Source organism: Cervus elaphus, chromosome 14, assembly GCF_910594005.1.
Source record: "Cervus elaphus chromosome 14, mCerEla1.1, whole genome shotgun sequence".
Lineage (NCBI taxonomy): Eukaryota > Metazoa > Chordata > Mammalia > Artiodactyla > Cervidae > Cervus > Cervus elaphus.
Window position 1 is genome coordinate 68,354,939 of NC_057828.1, and position 14,019 is coordinate 68,368,957.

Consider the following 14,019-nt stretch of genomic DNA (forward strand, 5'->3'; position numbering starts at 1 on the left):
ATGTTTCATTCCACTAAAAAAAAACTGACTATAATTGAGGATGCAAATTTTTGCAGTTTTTTAATTTCTTTACTTGTATGTTGTGATACTTACTGGCTAGACTAGTGGAATAGCTCGTCTCCTACAAGATACAGTCCTCAAGCAGTTTACAGTCTAGTTGAAAGTAGAAGAGACATGTAGGCCAGAAAAGTTAAGTCAGAATAGTGAATAATGTATAAGTAAGTGTCAGATGAATACCCTATATATAAGTAATAATTATATAAATATAAGCTCCCTAAGGCAAAACAGTTTTTATCTTGAAAAAATATAGCCCCAACACATAATATGTTATGTATGGATCAATAACAATGAGAGTTCATGAACCAGTTGTCCTATAACAAACTCATCTTCCCTGCATGCCCATCAGTGTTTGAAGCCCTGGATTTCCTTCCCTCTGCTGTTACCTGTTGCTTCTCTTAGAGCCCTAAATTCTTCATGACCCCTTCCTCCCACCACTAATTGACCTCCTAGTACAGGCTTATGCCCAAATCCTACCCCTGTCCTCTGGAAACCGGATTTCAAACTCTTTCCAGCTCCTTGCAGTAGTTGAAGTCTGACTCTTCCCAAGAGACATCAGCTCCCTGGGGATTCTCTCCAGTGCAGATCATTTATTCTTTATCACAGGCATCTTAAGTTATATTATCTGACTATATTCTTTCCTCCACTTCCTACTCACTTCCTGGTTATTTATTCCTTACCATTCTCATTCATTCATTGAAGATGAGGGATCTAAATCACAGTCTTCTTTTCACCAACTTCATATAAAGCTAAGGCTGTTTAAGTGTGTATACTTGTAAGTTCCAGTCTACCCAGCCATAAGTCAGTGTTTTCACTCTTTCTTTCCCCAGAGGGTGAATTGTCCTTTTTGTTCAGTTATCGCTTCTGCCCTTCATCCTCTATCTTGCCCCCTTCTTTGGTCTGTCAGTCATATCCACTGTCTGCCTTACTTCCAGCTTCATCTTCTGTTGCCTCCATCACTTCAGATAGTCAACACTCTGTCTATATGTCTTATCCCACTAAAAACAAGCTTCTGCCCACACCATTCTTGATACTACTGTTGTAAGACTACCTGTTGTTAGATCAAACATCGTTCAATTCTTTTGTTAATGTTTGGATCCCCTAACAATGTATCCCTTTCTCCTGGACACTGTCCTTCCCTAGTTATCCTTGCATACCTTTGGTTGCTCTCTTTCTCCCTCCTTTATGAACTCTTACTTAATCCATCTCTTAAACGTTAGGTCCCCTTATGTTTCATCCTTATTTCACTGCTCATTTTACTCTAGTCTCATCAGGTAACAAATTTAATTCCCCAGCGGTTTAATTATCATTTCCTATCAACTGGAGACTTTTTAAAATCCATACCTGCAACCCAGATCTTTCTCCCAAGGATCAGATTTCTATATACAATTACTTGTTGGACATTTCTACCTGGAATTCTCACAAGCACTTAAAATTTAAGATAGTCAGACTGAACAAACCATCTTCCCCTCCTGAATGTGCAGGTCTTTCCATATTTTCTCTTTGTTTTGCCTCAGTGCAATTTACCTAGGTTCATTCCCAAGCAAGAAAATTGGAAGTTACCTTTGACTTTGGTTTCTTAACCCATTAAATTCTATCATCAAGTCCTGACAGCTGGCTTTTCTAAATCCTTCTTTAGTTGTCCCCTCCTCTCTGTTCCTTTCCGCACTGCTCTAGTTCAGGCCCTCATTATTTTTGTTTTACAAAATAATATTTCTGTATATTCTCAGAGTTGGATTAGAAGTTTCAAACCTCATTCAAACTGTTCTTAATCACCAAGATAATAAATTTTTTAGACTTTTAACAGTAATACTAGATGCCAGAACACATGGATCTATATCAAAATTTTGAGTGACTATAAATTAGAAATCTAGCATTCTATTCATGCTAACTCAAACAAATAGAATCAAACTGTCATAAATTTTTTAGGTAGGCAAAATTTCATAAGTTTTCTAAAAAATACATATTATACATACTGTATATGTATATATATATATATATGGGCTTCCCAAGTGGCTCAGCAGTAATAAGTCTGCCTGCCAATGCAGGAGATGTAAAGACATGAGCTAAGTTCTTGGGTTAAGAAGATCTGCTGGAGAAGGAAATGGCAACCCACCCCAGCATTCTTGCCTGGAAATTCTCATTGACAGGGGAATCTGGCGGGCTATAGTTCATGAGGTCACAAAGAGTCAGACATGACTGAGTGCGCATGCATGCACACACACACACACACACACACACGTATATGTATATGAAAGGTTTTTTGAAAAATACAAATGCCTGGGTATTGCTTTTTTTCCTCCAAAGCTCCAGATGTGTTTCTGATGAGCACCCATGTTTAAAAACAACAGGACTATATGGTGATCTTCTACTTTTATGTAGTGTGTTTCACTTTTTCAATTTCACATTCAGTGCTCCCATTTCGTTTAGTTTATGTTTTCCAATTTCTCTCTCTCTCTCTTTTTTTTTCTTTTGATGTTCTTTCTCATGCTTTTCCCAAGTATAGTAGAAAAGCTTTCATTATCTTTTATGGAGCAAGTGTACCTATCTTTCTCTTGCTTCCAAACTAACCCCTTTGAGTCCAAACTCTGTGTATTTCCTATATTCTCTGTATATTTCCTGCTTGCTCCTCATTGTTTACATTCCTCTGCTCCCAATATGCCCCTGCCTCCTACTACTCTCCTTTCTTTCATCTTCTAACCAGTACCAGTTCTTTGACGCTCACTTTGAAATCTCCCCTTTTAGGTGATCTTCTTTGATGAGAGTCCTCCCACAACCCCACACCTTAGATTGGGTTGGATTGGATGCTCTGGTGCTGCTCTGTACTGCGATTTCCATGATTGTCCACACTGCAATGTGTTAGGATTCCCTTTTATGTGTCATCTCCTCCTTCACTCTGTGAGCTTTTGAAGGTTCTCACTGCTATTGTGTAGAATGAGAACAGTAATCAATTGTTTCTATAGTTGTTAGGGAATGGAATTATGCAAATAAGTACTTATAGAAACTTAGAAATGCACAAATAAAGAAGTTTCTGCATCTATTTCTTGGATTAAATTTTAAATCTTTTTCAGTATCTCCTGTAATTGCTGGTGTTGATAGTGACGGCAGCCCTGAAGACGTCACTGTTATCCTTAACAGCCCCACATCTTTGGTCTGCGAAGCTTATTCATATCCCCCAGCCACCATCACCTGGTTTAAGAATGGAACTCCTTTAGAATCCAACCGAAATATCCATATTCTTCCAGGTAACTAGCTTACTTCAGATACCCAAGATGCGTTTGTGCCACCTACTTTTATAAAAAAAACAGAACCATTGGCTATTTTTATATAAACACTTATGTTGTTCGTGGTACTATGGCTATCTTATTTTTTTAATTTTATCTCTATATCTTGTAATCTAGGGTAATAAAATTACTTTTTGAAAGACCAATAAAGTAAATAAAAGGCAAGTAAATAAATACTACAGTGTGATTAATTGCTTAAATATAATATGGAATACCAAAAAGGGTAGAAATTCACTTCTTGTGAAATTGAACCTTGAAGGTTAGTATTTAGATTGACAGTTTGTTATTCCTCATTAATACTTGGAAATATGTATGAAAACAGAAAACATTTAAAAGTATGATCACTGACTTTAAGAAATTTATAGGGATAATACATGTGGAAGGAAGTTCATTAACAGTAGGAATCCATGGATAATCATGGGTTATGAATAGTCATGTTTTTGTGTAGTTGCTAAGTCATGTTTGACTCTTTGCAACCTCGTGGACTGTCGCCCACCCAGCTCCTCTGGCTATGGGACTTCCCAAGTAAGAATACTGGAGTGGGCTTCCATTTCCTTCTCTAGGGGATCTTTCCGTCCCAGGGATTGAACCTACATCTCTTGCATTGGCAGGCATTCACAGGATGATTTTTTTTATTGATAGTCATAGAGTATAATAAATGAGGTAGTGACAAGTTTTATAAGAATGAAAAAGGAAATGGCCACCATAGGCTGAAGTGGTCATGAAATGGTTTGTCATAGCCAGAACTTGAACCAAACCTTCAAGAAAGTTATAGAACTTTGTTGGTTGGAAATGAGTTAGGGGAGATTTCAGATCCATCAGAATGACTAGTATGGGAAAAGTAGAAGGTAAGAATGCCCTGTTTACATGCAGGTAATAAATAATAAAAATACTCCTTACCTCCCTCCTGAGTAGACTGTGTGCACAGGTATATATGTCAGGGAGGAGGGCATGCAGGATATAGATCAGAATGGAATGTTGGAGTCTTGTTTTGAATGCCTAGATTTAAGAGTTTTGACTTTATACTTTAGTCAATTGAAAATCATTTAAGATTTTTTGGAAGAAAGATTATAATGAAAAACTGTGTTTTAGGGACTTCCCTGGTGGTCCAGTTGCTGACTCCACAATCCCAATGCAGGGGGCCCAGGTTCGATTCCTTGTTAGGGAACTAGATCCCGCATGCTGCAACTAAGAGTTCGCATGCAGTAAGTAAGAGCCAGCACAGCAAATAAGTAATTTTTTTTTAAGTTGTTTTAGCAAAATCAGTCTTCACTGATAGGCCAGGTAGATGAAAGGAAGAAGATGACTAAGGCAGAAGAACTGTCTGTAAAGACACATGTACACCCATGGCTGATTCATGTCGATGTATGGCAAAAACCACCACAATATTGTAAAGTAGTTAGCCTCCAATTAAATTAATTAATTTTAAAAATGCTAAAAAATAAAAAAAAATAAAAACCCTAGTTATAGTGTGTGCAAAGAGGCAGGGGAGGGTCAGAATGAGCATGAAGAGTCATTACCACAGCAGACCACTGAGGACTTACCAGTCTATATTGTATTTTGTCCATCTATATTGTAGTTTGTTTTGTCTGTTGTAGAATCAGCATAGAGAAGAATAAATAGGTAAATAGTAAGAACTAAAACTTGTGGTTTGTGCAAACCCCACTGCCACTGTGACTTCAGAGATTCTTTGGTGTTCCGTTGCTTTTCAGGAGGCAGGACTCTGCAGATCCTCAATGCGCAGGAGGACAATGCTGGGAGATACGCTTGTGTAGCCACTAATGAGGCAGGGGAGATGGTAAAGCACTATGAAGTGAAGGTCTACAGTAAGTTCTGAAAGAAAACTATGTTCCAGGTTTTCTCCAGGTTTTCTAACTTGTTCAATTCTGTTTTTCATGCTGGGTTCATAATTATTTATATTCATCATTAAAGTTGATCATTTATGCAACTCTCTTCATTAAGATGGAAGTTGAATTAAACATTGTGCCCATGACCTCAGTTGCTTCAAGATGTGAAAAGCCCACTGAATCTACTCACTGACATTTTGGAGGACTTGTCAGTAGCACTTTCTTAAGTTCCTCTATTTTTTTTCTTGTGAATTACCCTCTTCTCAATTTTGCTGTGTAGAAGTACCTTCATGTTCAAAACTGTTCCTTAACTATACATGCTTTATTCTGCAGCCTCAGATGAGTTTGTCGGTGACTTTGGGCTGATCCACTGTACACTGATTTATTACAAAAAAAAAAAAAAAAAAGAATGGTAGCATTAATAAGGACTACATTTGAAGGTTTTTTTAAAAAAGAAAGGAAAAGCATCTGTTTAATTATCTTTTGTTCATTGACTAATTCCCCTTAGAAACTAATAAAATGCATTTTATGGGTTATACTCAGGCTGTGTTTGGGGACCCAGAACAAACTAAACTAACTGTTCTGTGAAGGATGTTAACCTCACTGGCAGTATTATAGTGATGAGGGGAGAAAGAAAATTTTCTCCACATTCTATGTGTGAACACTGCCGTTTCGTAAAGTGCTCAGTTGGGTCCTTGATGAAAGGAGAGCACAAGTGCCTAAGTTATTTCCTTGTTTTCTTAAGTGGTTCTCATTGTGATTTCCATGGCATTCCATTTAAAGAACTAATGTTTGGGACCTCCCTTTCAGTCCAGTGGTTAAGACTCCACGCTTCCACTGCAGGGGACACAGGTTCAACCCCTGGCCAGGGAACTAAGATCCCACAGGCTATGTGGCATGACCAAAATAAAATAAAATTAGATTGTGCTAATGGTTGCACAACATTATAAAAAAAAATTAAAATAGAAAAAATTTTAAAAAGTAAAAGAACTCATGTTTAATACTTTAATATTTGTGTTTATGCAGTTCCACCCATAATCAATAAAGGGGACCTCCTGGGGCCAGGTCTTTCCCCTAAAGAAGTGAAGATCAAAGTAAACAACACACTGACCTTGGAGTGTGAAGCCTATGCGATTCCTTCTGCGTCTCTCAGCTGGTACAAGGATGGACAGGCCAGTCAAGTTTTTTTCTTTTGTTGATGATCTTTTATAGACTAAAATGGTCAATTAAATTAAAAAATCAAAACACCCAGACACAGGTAACTCAGAGAATCAGTGTGACCTTAAAACTAGAACAATCCCATGCTCCTAGAGTGTAAAATTGCAAAAACACACACACACAAAATTGAACCATATTCAACAATTTTAATATTATTTCATCACTAAAAAGTTTGAAGGACTGTTTTAATATACACTAGCAATTGTCTTTGAAAATCCAGCCACCTTCCCACTGGTGAATGATTTTTGTGCTCTGTGGTTTTTCAAAGTAAACTTTGTGGAGAAGAAATACAAAAACAGTGCTGAGTCAGATTAGAATGATCGGTATGACATAAATACTAAGCTTATTCAGAACTTTCTCTAAACACCTTTAACTCTTCTTCAAAAGGGTAATATTCCTAACATTTTAAGATGAAGAAAAAAGGCTAAATGTGATGACGAAGTGCCCAATACAAGTAACTGGCGCCATGGAAAGATCCAGCCTTCAATTATGTAATCTGACTTTCAGACCACACACTATTTCTCATTCAACTTACTTACTTTTATGCATGTTTTAAAAACATGTGCTAGTGTTTTAAGACCAAAATAGATTTTTTTAGCTGCTGTTAACACTCTGCTTAATACAGATGTGACATAGCTAAGCTGATGTTTGTCCTGTTTTACACATAATCAACCAAATAGTCAAGTTCCAACTGTAGACGTTCAGGTCAGAGTCATAATTTAAGATGCAGAAAGATATTGATTTATTTTTTCATATCACAGATGGATTCTGCGATCCTGGTGGCCAGAAAAAAAAATCATCTCTTACAAAATAAGCAAATTTCATCTGGAAGCCATTGCAAAAGGAAAAATATGGAACTCCCACTATGTTCTGTTTACAGTTTCTTTTCTGACTACAAACACACTTTATGAACAATATCAATTCTATATGACTTTGCTTGGAATCAAATAATTCCTTTCTCCTTTGAAATGTTATTATTTTATTTTTAATTTCACCTCAAATCTTTTCATTCCTTGCATTTCATACACATGCACACATATACATATATACACATAAAAATTTGATAAAAGCTGGCATTTTACTAGGAATAGGGCAGTTTTTCTTAAGTTTCATAATGAGCAGTTAAACTAGTTTCACATCCAGACTGAAACTGATCCTATTATTATGCTTTAGTTAAATTGCTAAATTTTTCAGGATTTGCGATTGGTCCCCTAAAATGTGTACAAAAAATACTGGTTTTGGTTTATCTTCCATATCACTCCTTCCACTAGTTCATTTCTCAGATAAGCAACACTGCTTGAATAAAACAGTGTTTTTGAGAAAAGTCACCAAAAATATCAGCAGCATTAACCACAATAAGTTTTGATAGAGTCTATCCCCTGGAGAAGGAAATGGCAACCCACTCCAGTATGCTTGCCTGGAGAATCCCATGGACAGAGGAGCCTGGTGGGCTACAGTCCATGGGGTCGCAAGAGTCGGACACAACTTAGCGACTTAACTACTATTACTACTACTACTATGTGTTTGTTTACTCATGCTCTGAAATGTTTCTTTGACATGGAAAGTTTAAATTATACTATTTTTATATGTGATGTTAATAATGATTCATTGCACCCCAAATTATTTATTGAGCATATAGTATTTGCCAAACACTATTTTAGATCCAGGTGATACCACTGTGAAGGAAATAGACACACACACACACAAATCTTTGCTTTTGTGGAGTTTAGGGGTAGGGAGGAAACGAAACAAAAAAAATAAAACACACAGTGCTTAGGGGTGAATGTTACAGAGAAAAGAGGAGTATGATCTCCTATTTATCTAGGGAAGACCTCACTGATAAGGTGGTATTTAAGCTGAAACTCAAAGAACGTGAAGGAAGCAGACATAAGATGCCTGAGAGGAAAATATTCTAGAGAGACTAGCAAAAGACAGAGGCCCTGAGGCATTTGGCTGGAGTGCAGGGATCAATGGAAACACGAAGGAAGGTGAGAGCAAAAGATTAACGGAGGGTTGGATCATGCTGAGAGCTAAGGCGGCACAGTGGTAAAGAATCTACCTGTCAATGCAGGAGAGGCAGGTTCAACCCCTGGGTTGGGAAGATCCCTTGGAGAAGGAAATTGCAACCCAACTCCAGTATTCTTGCCTGGAGAAGCCCATGGACAGAGGAGCCTGGCAGGCTACAGTCCATAGGGTTGCAAAGAGGCAGACACGAATGAGTCACTGCACACACACATACAGATTATAATGCGTATAGATCTGTTGGCCTTTTACTGATGGAAAGCCGCTGGAAAATTTTGAACACAGGAGTGAAATGATCTGACTTAAAAGATTTTTAAAAGATTACATTGGCTTCTTTACTGGCTGAAGAAAGAAGAAGTCCAGAAATGAATTTATTAAAATTGTCCAAGAGATAGAAGTTGGTTGCTTGGATGAAGGTGGTAGCAGGATGTGAGGGAAAGAGATAAGTCAAAGGTTTTGCATGAGATCTCTGGGAGAGTGAGATTAGGTGGAAAGAGACGAGGTCCAAGGATTAAGCCCCAGGGAACCTTCTCTGAATCAGGAGGAGAGTGAATGATAGTGAAAAGATTTCAAGTTCAGTGAATTTTGGGTGCTCCTGTGGCAACAGAAAATTATGGGAGTTGGGATGCTAGAGAAAATGAGTTAGAGAGTTAAGAGGTGATGGTCAGAAGGTGAGAACTTGAAACTGAAATTATCAAGAGCTGTGATTATTGATAATTATCAAGTTCTAGGTATAACTCTCCTATTAAGTGACTGAGAGAGGGTTGGGACCAAAAAAATAAAAAAGATTCAAGGAGCTGAGAGCACAAAGCATTAGATGGCTGCCTATGTGGGTTTTGAAACCACCAAGAATTATGAGAAAAATCATTGGAAGGAGTAACAGTGAGCCAAGAACTAAAATTTTCAAGAAATAAGAGGGAACTTAGTATATACAGAATGTTTAAAAGATGAGAAATGTCCTATTAAATGTAGCTAATGTTATCAATAAAACCTCATAATATATATATCTCTAGGTTAAATTTTTTCATTTATTAAGTAAAGATGTTTCTGAATGAGCAATAGTGATTTTTAAATCTAATCAGACTATGCTAATGCCTTCAATCTTTCTTTAAAAAACTCTAGCCTTTGCTACAAAATAATAAGAGATGCTTCACTACAATGTGGGATCAGCTAAAGTCATTTTTTTCCAAACATAAATATGATACCTTAAGAATATTTTTCATCATAAATGATTTATAAATGCACCACCCAGAAATACCTAGCACAGATATAAACTACATGAACTACAATTTTCAGTAAATAAAGACATGATTGCTCAAAAACAATCAGCTTATTCAAAGTAAATTAAGTTATTGTTGTCTTGAGTATTTCTATTTGACCTACATTTTAATTTTTATTAAAGAATCATAAAAACTCTCAACTGCATGGCCCCCTTGGGGATTTATTGGAGTACTTAATGATAACATTATTATAATTGAATCACAGCCCCTTAAATCAGATGATCATGTTACTATTGCTGCCAGTGGACACACACTTCAAATCAAGGAGGCTCAAATATCAGACACTGGACGATACACGTGTGTAGCATCTAATATCGCAGGTGAAGATGAGCTGGATTTTGATGTGAATATACAAGGTAATGCTAATATGCTTATTAAATGTAATTTCATTTATATGCTTTGGCAAAGCAATGACAAAGAAATTTGCCTTGGTTTGCTTTAGTATTTTTTTTTCTATTGACAATAATATAAATTCATTATTGAAAACTTGGACTCGAAAAATTAACAAAGCAGAAAATAATCCTGTCATTCAGGGTTACTTCTGTCATTTTTGTGTGTTTCCTTTTGATGTATTTTTGTAAATGTGTATGTTATTTGTAAATTGGGATCACCCAATACATACTTCTCTGTTACATTAGCTTTCCCCTGATGTTATATCGGAAGTTTATCAGAAAGCCAATGTAACATTATATCAGATTTTAAAGTAGTGAGACTTGGAATCTGATGAACTTAGGCTCCTTCAGGCTTTGTGACTTGGTGAGTTACCTATATATTTTAAGCCTCTTTTTCTTCACTTTTAAAATTAACACCTTGTAGAATTGTAGTGAGTACCAAATAAGATAAATTAGATAAAACTCTTAGCAAAATGCTTAAGAAATGATACTTGTTTTTATTGTTGATATTTTGCTCTCAACATGATTTTTTTTTCAACATGATTTTTAATAACTTACCTGTTTTATCAGTTGAGTATCCAAATATTTATTTAACCAGACTCTTATTGTTGATTGTCTGGGTTGTGTCCAAGCTTTTATTATTCATAAGTAATACTTTATTGAACATCTTTATACTTAAAACTTTTGCACATTTTTTATTTTTCATAAGTTGCTAATGATGGAAATTTTAGGTCAATTGTTTATATACTTTTAAAATTTTGATGTACAGGCAAATTGCCTTCTAGAACGTTCATAGTTCTCACCCAGAAAACTTTAAGAATGTCCCTTTATTTTTGTTAATACACTTTTTAATCTTGGCTAATATCTTCTTTAGATTTCTTAATTAGACAAATCATTGGGAAATACTCTATTGAGCCAATATTTTTTAATGGCTTCTCGAAATTAGTTTTCCCTGCTATGATCATATTCTTTAGCCATGTTTATTATATTAATAGTAGGTCCTTCCTAAGAGCAGGACAATCTATCTTCTAAGTGCTAGATCCTTTAAACATGAATGGAGAGCAGAACATGAGCACAACATTATGAGCTCCAGCCTCTTGCTTTTCCACTGGAGAACCAGCTCTGACTTCTGTCTCCTATCTTTTTTTTTTTAGCTAAGGGCTGAGTTGGTAGGTGTATAAGTACTTGAAAATATTTTCACATTGTCTAATTTATTACATGTACAAATCACTCTTGTACCAGGCAAGATCTTTCTTTCATGGATGACACTGTCATTTACATGAGTCCAGAATTGTATATGTCTTTCCTCTGTAGTTCCTCCAAGTTTTCAGAAGCTCTGGGAAATAGGGAACATGCTGGATACTGGCAGGAGAGGTGAAGCCAAGGATGTGATCATCAACAATCCCATCTCTCTTTATTGTGAGACTAACGCTGCTCCCGCTCCGACACTGACATGGTATAAAGATGGCCGCCCTCTGACCTCAAGTGAGAGAGTACTGATTTTGCCAGGTAAAGACTGCTAGGAACAGGGTGCAAATCTGAATCTCCGTCAGATGTGCTTCTTCTCATTTATTGAAGTGAAGTGAAGTGAAAGTCACTCAGTCGTGTCCGACTCTTTGGGACCCCATGGACTATGCAGTCCATGGAATTCTCCAGGCCAGAATACTGGAGTGGGTAGCCTTTCCCTTCTCTGTTAGACCAGTCGAATTGATTGATTTCATGGCCACTGGTATCTATGTAGCTTCAAGTTAGGAGAGTCTAGGCTGAGAATTTGACATAGGATAGAACACCTTAGTTAATTTTCTATGGAATCATTCTATCAAGTTAAAATCTTTTGGCTCCAGGTGCCTCTCTTTTTCTATATAATGTGATGAAATAATCGGCTCTGTTTCTGTACATTATTAATGATAAATTCTAAAGTATATTTGCAAATAGTTACTACTCAATTATTAAATGCATTTCTCATAAATCAATCGTAAAGATGATTAGTTTCAGATATTTCAGTTATTACATAGTTTATGATGGAAAAAGAGATGTTTAAATTGAGGAATAATATTTTCAAGGCTTCTATTTACTTTTAGAAAATATTCAAATAGGCTTGTCAAAATTTATCAAACTGTACATTTAAAGTCCAGTGCCTTCCATTGTATATAAACTTCATCTCAATTAAATAAAATAATCTTGGAGTTTAAAAAAAGGGACTAAATAGAAATGATCACTAGATATAGTATGTGATCCTATATTGGATCTGAGCTTGGGAAAAAAATAGATATAAAAGACAATATAATAATAATGAAATTTGAATATGGACTCTGGTTCAGTAGTAGTTTTTTCTTGATTCTACATATTGATCATTATACTATCATTATATAGGGATTATCCTTGTTTTATGAAATATAGATTTGTGAGTATTTAGGGGTAAAGGGGCAACATGTTAACAATTTACTCTCAAATTTTATATATATATATATATGTAATCTTTTTCTAAATCATTCTAGAGTATTACATATTTATATATATATAAATAAAAGTTAATATGTACATATATATGACAGAGATCAAACTAATGGATTTAAATATAAATAATTGATATAGATAAAATTTTTATATAAATATTGCAACTTTTCTCTGTTTGAAATTACACCATCATGAAAAGTTTGAAAATATAGCTATTCTTTCAAAATCATATGTATAATGGTATACTTTATACCTTTTATATCCTTGGCTATTATTTGCTCAAATCAGTACTTATCTCCAACAGTGTAAACTTCTTTTGTTGCTATTGTTTGTTATCATTTAGTCAGTATGTCATGTCTGACTCTCTGTGACCTGCTGGGCTCCTGTCACATGTGTTTAGAATTTTATGTAAAAGCAAGAAGTCACCACGTAACAGCATTCCACATGGAACATGAGCAGGGCATAGAGCAACATTCCTCCCTTGAGGAAAATCTACATAAGCTCTTTAGTTCTCAGAAGGTCTCGTTTATATGCTGGGTCACTTTTCAGTAATGCACTGTTTGGTATAAATGTGGTATGTGGGGTTAACACTGGAACACTGGGTGAGGGCCTTAGAAAATGTAAGGAAGTCGTTAGAGCTGAAAAGTTATAGCTCTGTTTATGACCACTTTCACTCTAAGATTTAGAGAAGTAGACATATGTACTGGGATCTGTTTTCAGGAGGGCGAGTGTTACAGATTCCTCGGGCTAAAGTAGAAGATGCTGGGAGATACATGTGTGTGGCTGTGAATGAGGCTGGAGAAGATTCCCTTCAGTATGACATTCGTGTACTCTGTGAGTTTGTTTGGTTTTTGTTTATTATGCATTCTTTCACTCAAAAGGTTTTTGAGGGACTAATGTTTGCATGCTGTTGCACTCAGCAAGTTAGAGACATAAAGATAATCAGAAACTGATAGTTCTCCCAGGGAACTGTCGTATACAAATTGAGAGCACCTTAGTTAGTATGCCTGAACTATCAAATAAGAAACTGGCTTAAATTTAAAAAAAAGAGAGAGAGAGAATCACTGATCCATGAACCTGAAAACTCCTAGGCTGCAATCATGTCTAACTTCTGTGACTCAGAAGAGATCCACTGAACTTTCTCTTTCTCTTGGCTTGCTTTTCTTTCCCAGTATTTACAACTGAAGTCCTAAAATAGGATCTCCGTGGCTTTAATTGGCCAAGCATGAGTCACATATCCATATTTGAACCAAAAACAGAGGCCAAGAGGCCTCACTGATAAGGCATAATTTACATGTCCACCCTGGGACTAGAGACATGTTATGAATGCATGGACTAAGAGTAGAAGTACTGTACCTTTAAGGGAAAAGAGAGGGGATGGTAGTAGAAGCAGGAAAAAAATAGATGTTTTCATTAGAAGGAGCTAAGCTAGAGAAGTAGCAGTGAAAATGTATAGGAATCA

At 36.0% G+C, this 14,019-nt stretch overlaps 1 protein-coding gene across 5 annotated transcripts in view; it reads left to right on the forward strand.

Moving 5' to 3' along the window:
- The window catches only part of HMCN1 (hemicentin 1), a 516,590-nt gene that overhangs the window by 363,708 nt on the left and 138,863 nt on the right, over positions 1-14,019 (forward strand). For all 5 annotated transcript variants that reach the window (XM_043924342.1, XM_043924345.1, XM_043924344.1 and 2 more), the window contains 6 exons: positions 3,129-3,302; positions 5,054-5,167; positions 6,215-6,360; positions 9,914-10,064; positions 11,415-11,609; positions 13,278-13,391. In XM_043924342.1, coding sequence (XP_043780277.1) covers positions 3,129-3,302; positions 5,054-5,167; positions 6,215-6,360; positions 9,914-10,064; positions 11,415-11,609; positions 13,278-13,391 — 894 coding nt within the window. The remainder of the gene's footprint in view (positions 1-3,128; positions 3,303-5,053; positions 5,168-6,214; positions 6,361-9,913; positions 10,065-11,414; positions 11,610-13,277; positions 13,392-14,019) is intronic.